Genomic DNA, 8274 nt, shown 5'->3' on the forward strand with positions numbered 1-8274 from the left:
TGGTGTTAGAACATTCAACCTTTTTAATGTTTGTTTTTCAAACTAAGTTTCCAGAATCAATACATATTGTAGTTTTTATTTTTACAATTAGATGTTTAAAGTACAATATCTTGGAGAATGGAAACTGGACAGGTATTAAGAAAAAATTGACCTAGTAAACTCCAGAGGTTATCAGTGTTGAATTTTTGGTAATTTACTGTATCTCCTGTGATATTTTTCTTTGAATCTTTTTACTCAAATATTGAATCCTTCATTTACTAAGTATTGTACGGTATTTGATAAGCCCAACCCTACTTTTTAAAAAAATAAAAATGGACTTAGCGACTTCTTTAAAGCTCACTTCATTTATTGAGCTGGTGCTCTCGGCATTCAAGTTCGATAGTTCCATTACACTCAGAGCGTGTGGCTTTCGGTTTGTACAGAAGATTGAGTGTAGGAAGTATGAGGTATGTGAAAATAAAAATCAAGCTTTTCTGCTGCAAATGTGTGCCAGGAGAAATGATACTGTGTGACATGTACAACTTCTGTTCTTCAGTTTTATAATGCACCTGGAAACATTTGGCACTTCTCGCTGCCTTGCGCCTTGCTCATAAATCACTGTTTGTGAGGAAGATGTGGCAATTTTTACAGTCAGCCAACTGATTTTCTGAGGGCTCTTCCGTTTACCCCACCCTATTCATTCCTTCGCCGCTACATCTCTGTGTGTGACCTTGATCTCGACAAGACATTAAACTCTAACTCATCTATTCCCTCGTTACTTCGGTCATTCCCAGGGTGGCGCAACTGAATAGGTAGAATATGGCAAATAAAAAAACTGTGCGGTTGATAAATGCCAACAAAACAAAAATTAAGTTTTAATTATAAAGAAAACTTAGAAATTCCTTAAATATAATGACATAAATAAAAAAAGTAATTTTACAACATTATTATTTCAGAATTTATGATTCTGGTTTACCATGTTCTCCTGAAATCACTCGAAGCAACGTTTCCTTGCTAAAATGCCATGGTCAATTTCCTTCTCCAGCGCTACTTGATATGTAATATTTGTTTCCGTCCCTAACAGTTTGGACGTGGAGCACATTAAAAAACTATAACTAATGTTGTCATAACACGATAACAGTTATTAACAAAGGTAAACTGACTTCCTTGACATGTAAAATAAATGAATTTCTTCAATTCAAATACCATCAAGAGATTTTTTTTTTATATAAATGCCAAAGATCATACCGGTTATCACTATAATTCAAATGGATATATGTAAATTTAAAACAGTAAAGTGTCTATTGGAATGTGTTGTTGCAGTTTGAAATTAGTGTAACTTAAAATTTTTACACACACACATAGTATTAAATCGTTTAATCAAGACTGCATTAAACTGTATTGAAAACCTTTTTTTTTTATCCGAAATAATCTGTAAAGTCTGAGGTGATCCCGACGAAAGCCTCCTTCAAGTTGTCGGCCTGCTCCTTGACCTGCTCTTTCAGGTGTGTCGCCATATCCGCCATCGCTTGCTTCATGCTCTCGAACATCTCATCCATGGCCTTCTTCATGTTCTCCACCGCCTGTTGCATTGCCTCTTTCATCTGGTTCATCCTCTCCTCTATCGCCTTTTTCATCTGCTCCGCCTCCTTTCTTATGCGTTCCGCCTCTTCTTTTATGTGCTTCGCCTTCTTTATCTTGGCCGCCTGGTCTTTCAGCTGCTGGGCCTCGTCTTTGGTGAGGTCCAGCTCGCCTTTCAGCTGCTCCGCCTCCCCGTTCAGCTGCTCCGTCTCCTGCTTCAGCTGCCTCCCGTCCTTCTCCATTTCCTCTTTCAGCTGCTTGACCACCTGGATCAGGTTCACCACCGACGTCTTCATTTGCTCCATCTTCTCCGCTAATGACTCCAGCATTTCCTCCATCCTCTTTTTCAGGTCTTCCGCCTTCTGTTCCAGTTGCTCCAACGTCTCTTTAAGCTGCCCCATCTTCTGCTTCAGCTGCTCGAGTGTCTGTTGCAGCTGCTCCATTTCTGCTTTCAGGTGCTGTGCCTCTCCTTTCAGGTGCTATGTCTCTTCTTTCAGATGCTGCACCACCTTTTGCAGATGTTCGACTCGTGTGCTCCACCTGTTGCAGTAACTGATGTTTTCAATATTTTGCGTAAACCCATTTACACAATTTACAACATCTTTGCTTACAGTATGGGGAAGAATATCTTTTTTACAACCTCATCCACTAGTATCAGTATATTTTACCCAACACAAGGTTAATAGCTTGTATCGTGCCATATGTTTGCACGCCTGGAAAGGACAAACTTATTTTGCCGGCTACCACCAGATGCAGTTAACCTGCCAACAACTTTAATATTGTATTTGAATTCTTAATGTTGTTGAAAATTCAAGCGCCATGAAATCTTGTAGCTCGCAAAACGTAACAGATACCTAATGTAATGTGTTTGTAACTTAGTGTATGACCTAGATGATGTTGCAGTGACATTTTGGCAGTAAAAACTGGTAAACTGAATTCAGCAGAGCAATGCTTCAATCCTTTTACATCGACTAGGGCTGTGCTGTCCCTCAATCCCTGTGTGCCTTGCTCTGGTCACCCCCCCCCTCCCCCCTTCTGTGTTTGTCAAACGTCTATGAACCTCCCTGAAGCGAGTTTGTGCGTGTGTTGTGCCCGAGCGGCAGATGTAGAATCAGTGCCTCGCTCCTCTTAGTTGTCATTTTAAATAAGTTGAATAAATAGTGCAATGAACGGTTCTTGTTATGCCCCAGTGTACTTGTTTTTTTTTCCCCCCAGGAATATAAAAATAGAATATGGCTCTGTCATTTGGAACACCATTAATAAAACTCATTGTGATAAATTTTAGAAATAATAACTTAAATTAATCAAAAATTATGTCTACATAAAAATTTCAATAACATTGTTGATTTACACTCCCTTCTTGGTTCTTTGTCATCAAGAAGAGATACATATATTAGATGCGCTGTTTGTAAGTAACTCCTATGATGATAAACTTAAAAAAACTTAGAAAACACTGGAACTAAAATATTATCCTTCAACAGTAGTAATCAACCACTGTTAGGTTCTTTAAACAAAAAAAATTATATTTCATTTAGTTTTGTTAAAAACTTTGATAAATTCAATAGCTAAATTAATTAATAGATTACGATGAACTCAAAAATGCAATTTTGAGCACTTACTGTAGAAAATTACTCAATTATCCACTGCAGTTATAAAGTTAAACTGATAGCCTGCCATTGGGTGTGGAGCAATCCGTGCTGATAATTTAAATGAATTAAATTTACCTACCACCAAGTTCAGAAAGGTTTTTTTTATTAAATATTTCTGAACTTAAAAAAAATACACACACACTAAGTTAATAAGTTTTTTTTTTAAACTTGGAAATGCCAATTGTAATTTCTGGTCTACCCAGGAACATTCATAACAAGTGACATGACTGTTATTGTCTCTGTGCTTCTAGCAGACAGTTCAAAATCCATTGACCAGCTGCTTATAATGTATGATAACTGATCATGTATAGATAGCTACCAAATATATGTAATACATACATACCAACCTGGACAAAGTAAACTCATCAAAACTTTCTAATCTCAGTTAAAATTATTGGCCCGTTAGAACTGTATTTTAGGAATTTTTTAACATTTTTTTTTTCTGGTTTGTTGAACAAAGTTTACCATAGAGAATTAAATCATTCAAGCAAAAAAAAAATTATGTGAAAAATTTGAAATTCATTCAAACTAAATCTTCTCTCATTTTTTTGTGATATTTTTTTTTAGTTCACTGATTTTGGTTTCGATCAAAATGTTGTAGGAGGCATTTTATGTTTGCAAATGTCACATCAAGCCAACAAAAATATCTTTTTGTATGATTATTTTTTACTGTGGCATTATATGTTTCCTTGCTTCCAGTGGCATTAAAACTATTTTTTTTGTTACCTTTGCAATTGGAGTCAGGCCTGTGATTGAATTCTGGAAGGAATGGATGACCATGTCTTTCAGAAAAGTAGCCAAATATATTCCCCTTCCCTCTTTCTTAAAATAATTTAAGTTGCTGGAATCTTGGAACAAATAATCTAATCCTGTTTATAGAGTTTTGTGAATTTTTTCAACTAATTTACAGTTTTTTTCCTCTGTTCTTAAGAAAACACACATTTGTGCTCTTCAAAGAAAATTGAAAAAATAAATAAATAAATAAATAAATAACAATTAACTTACTGCAACCCTTTTTTCAGGGTTGTATTGATATTGGAATACTGAATGCAGCACCAAATTTTCAATCTTATTTAATAAAATTAAACTGAGAATTTATACTGACTATCAAACAACAAGTAACTTGACAGAGAATTAAGCATTTTTTTTTTTTTTGTGAATCAATGCACCAAGTATAAAATGTTAAAAATATTTTGTTGCTAGAAAATCTGTATCAGATTATAAGTATGTACTCAAAAAATTTTCTGTTATTGGCATCAAACAAAAGCTCAGAATGATCATTTTTTTATTTTGTCGTTGACACCTAGAAGATATAATCTCAGTTGTAGTTTACATAAGATTCAGGTCTTGGGTGACCTTTATTTTGTTGATAATGAATATTTATTTACCAATAAAGCTGTGTTGTTCAGTTTTAACATTTGTTGACATTCAAATTGGCACACCTGTCTTTGTGTTTGGTTAGTTTAAAGTTTCCATTATCTCCCACCGAATATAAAGTGCTGTATATGAACGAGAAAGGGAGAGGACAAGATAGAGAGAGACATTGTACTTAATTAAGAAAGAGTGTTTGTGTCTTAACAGTGTCTCGTTGGCGATAAGTTGACCGGAGCCACGTAATATGTCGAGAGCGTACATTTTCTGAACAGCGTCTGCCATTAGTTTTGAGTTCTTGGTGATGTAACCAGGGTTATTGTGCCAGCTGGTAAAGAGATTAAGTAGGTAATCAACACAAAGCTTAGTACATTACATACCAATGACAATTTTTTTAGTTACTCAACATTTGGTTATAAGGATGGCATTGTTGACATAAGGCTGTTGTTAAGAAGGTAAAATCACTTGTTGCTTAAAATCAATTGTAATTAGGCCCCACTTTCTTGGATTCTTAAATTTTATTGCTTTAGTTTTAATTTTTTTATTCAAAGTATTTAATTATCGTGCCCACCACCCAAGTCTTAACGACTGTTGGTCGGCATGTCACCATTCTGAATAAATAAAAAATAAAATCATCACACGGCACTAATAATACTTTACCCATATTTTATACTGCTTACCGCTTGATGTCTTCTGCCAGGTCACTGTCTCGAACCATTGGAAGGAGGAGCTACTACAACTGTTGTAGTTGCTGTGCCAGTACTTCAAGGCTAGGTACGAAGCCAAGTCGAGCCTTAAAATGTAATACAACGCTGTGCTCCAAACTGTACCTTCATATTTAAAAAAATAAAAAGTAACAAATAATTTTAAAATTAAATTTATGACAATAGTATATAAGCAATACTAGTATAAATGAGAAAAAAGCTTGAGGCGCTTTGTGCCATATTTTTTGAATATTAAGCGCCCCATGCTTTTTTCTCATTTATACTAGTATTGCTTATATACTATTGTCATAAATTTAATTTTAAAATTATTTTTTACTTTTTAGTTTGATATTCTTTAAAAGCATGTTTTTTAGTTTTTTAAACTATATTTATTTTTAACTTTTTAGTTTGATATTCTTTAAAAGCATGTTTTTTTAGTTTTTTAAACTATATTTATGTATAATTATCATAGGGAAATGAGTTACCGACACTACCTATTACCATCTGAGATAACTATTTGGAGTTGCAACGTCACAAAGAAATGGTAAAGTCTCTACGAATCATTTGCAGTTAGATGTATGGATATAATATTAGAATTTACCGGGGAAAAAAAAAAACATTTTTTTTTTTCGGCGTGGCCGGGAGTAGAACCCACGATCGCTGAATCCGAAAGCTGACGTCACAGAAGTCGCGCGCCTTAGACCGCTCGGCTAACGAACGTAATGAAATGGGTGGGACATTTTACAGTGATGAGTCACTCACTCTTAGTCGAAAGAGTTACAGACGGACAGACAGAGTTATAGACGGCGGACAAACATACAGGTGAAGCTAATATAAAGCATGTAAAAAGGCAAGATGGTGGGGCCTAATATTCCTTAGGGCGACGCCCTACACTTGATTAACAAGTAAGAACAGGGATAGACATTTTCCAAGGATCCAAGGTACTGAGATTTGTGGCGGCTGAAAGAAAGTTTGCGAACTGATGAATCAAAATGTGACTGCTGTATTGGATGCGGCAAGTATGGAAAGTGAGTCAAACAGCCACGAGCTAACTGTCATTAAGAAGCATATTTACGAACCATATTGGTTATTTAATTTCTATGACTTTTTTTATTTTAAGGGCTATTAGTATGAATTATTCATGACAGCTCTTCGGTATTTGTTATTTTTCTTTTGTCTCAAATGTTGTCACCACATTTTTTTTTTTTTTAATCATATTCAAAATCTGTGAAATGTCACACATGTTATCATAACTAATCATTGTTCTGTAAAAGTGCATCATGTATCAGTCAAAATGACACTTGTTTTGGTGAAATAAGTATCATTGAACAAGTACGTGTCATATTTGTTGAAAATGGTGCTATCTTTAGAACAAACAGATTTCATAAAAAAAAAAACAGTAACACCAAAATCTGTTGTTTTAAAAATGAAATTGGCCTAAAAATAAAACCATAAAATGTTGTCTTTAGTCAAAACTTAGTGCAGCTGGTTCCAAGTGATTATTTCCCTATCCCAGGTTTGACGCCCGACAAAGTCGAACCTTGGATTTCTTGCGAGTGCGAAAAGTGGTGGAACATGACTTGCAGCGGTTTGAAGGTGTCCTTGGCTTATTGTTCCCTCCTCCTCACCATGGAAGATGGTCAGTGCCCATCCGGCTGATTCAACCCTGATCCATCTGGGCATGAACCCGACATTGTACCCTGGATTGTCTGCTCATTCAATCTTTTATTCATCCCTTCAAAATAAAAAAAATTGGTCCAAAGCACTGGTGGTGACGGCAGGCACAAACTCCGACTAATGTTTGAATGAAGAGAACCTGTAAGCAGGGGCGTATGCATGTGGTAGGCAAATATCCATATAAATAAAAAAGAAAATGTTCATTTGTTAAAAATTTCAAATCTCTGAAAGTTCTTCTATGATTGATTTGAAATTAGGAAACAAAGTTGCATTCGAATAAATGCGTGTTTTCATATACCTATGTCACACCTGTGCCAGGAAAAAAGATAGATAAAAATGTAGATAGGTAAAAATATATATAAATTAAAGTTTTTTGTTCATATTGTTTTGTAAATATAAATAATGGATAAGAAGATAAAGAGAAAAAGCTATAGAGAGAGGGAAATATACAGACATAGATAGAGCAAAGGATATATACAGATATAGAGAAAGGGTTACATAAATATATAGAGATGTAAGAAGATACAGATAGAAACATTGGTAGAGAAATATAGTGAGATATATAGGACATATATATAGAGAGGGATTATTTGCAGTGTTGTTAAGTAACGAATTACAAGTAATCGGATTACTTGTAACGATTACTTTTCAAGTAATTTATACTTGTAACGAATTACATTAAAAAAATGTAATTCGTACTTGTAATCGGAATACATAACATTAATTGTAATCGTTACATTAAGGTAATCGATACTTTATATTTACTTGCCGTTACTTTTATTCTCGGAACGTATAATGAATACAGTTAAGAACAAGAAGAACATACATTTTTGTATTAGTAAAGTTTATAATTTTACGCTTGTAGTGCTAATGACTTGCAGTGTATCCAACTTTTACCCTATCCTAAAATCTGCATTTTTAAAATTTAACACATCACTGCCGTCAAGTGCTCCCGTTGAGCGTCTTTTTACTGTTGGTAAAGATGTTTTAGCCATCAAGAGAGGGAATATATTTGATGAGAACTTTAAAATGCAATTGTTTTGTAAGGTCAATTCCAGAATTTAAAGAGTGTTACTTTTATTACAGATAGCTACTTGTATGAAGTCTTTTGATGTTATTCAAGAATGTTTGTCCTCAAATATTATTCATTTAATTAAAGATAATATATTTAATCATTACATGAAATAATTTTTTTTAACAAAACATATATGTATGTTTATTAATGTAACAGTGTGTAAAAAAATTGAATCGTAAGTCAGTTATAAAATGGTAGTGGAAAGTAATTGTAATTGTAATTGTAATTTTACTGATTA

At 34.2% G+C, this 8274-nt stretch overlaps 1 protein-coding gene across 2 annotated transcripts; it reads right to left on the minus strand.

Annotated features, from left to right (window-relative positions):
• LOC134540590 (uncharacterized protein PF3D7_1120000-like) lies at positions 1 to 3685 on the minus strand. Of its 2 annotated transcripts, none has more exons than XM_063383416.1 (2): positions 3553 to 3685; positions 1 to 2112 (listed from the first exon to the last, which is right to left on the minus strand). In XM_063383416.1, exon 2 carries the CDS (start codon positions 2001 to 2003, stop codon positions 1398 to 1400), a length of 606 nt encoding a protein of 201 aa, XP_063239486.1. In that variant the 5' UTR covers positions 2004 to 2112; positions 3553 to 3685; the 3' UTR covers positions 1 to 1397. The 2 variants fall into 2 exon arrangements, with proteins under 2 accessions (XP_063239486.1, XP_063239487.1); XM_063383417.1 differs by having other exon boundaries at positions 329 to 2100; positions 3553 to 3664.
• Positions 3686 to 8274: the final 4589 nt, after the last annotated feature.

This window comes from Bacillus rossius, chromosome 17 (genome assembly GCF_032445375.1).
Source record: "Bacillus rossius redtenbacheri isolate Brsri chromosome 17, Brsri_v3, whole genome shotgun sequence".
Classification (NCBI taxonomy): Eukaryota; Metazoa; Arthropoda; class Insecta; order Phasmatodea; family Bacillidae; genus Bacillus; species Bacillus rossius.

Bases quoted from the DNA above. Each gene is read 5' to 3' on its own strand.
- LOC134540590 (XM_063383416.1), bottom strand. From the start codon at position 2,003: ATGGAGCAGCTGCAACAGACACTCGAGCAGCTGAAGCAGAAGATGGGG.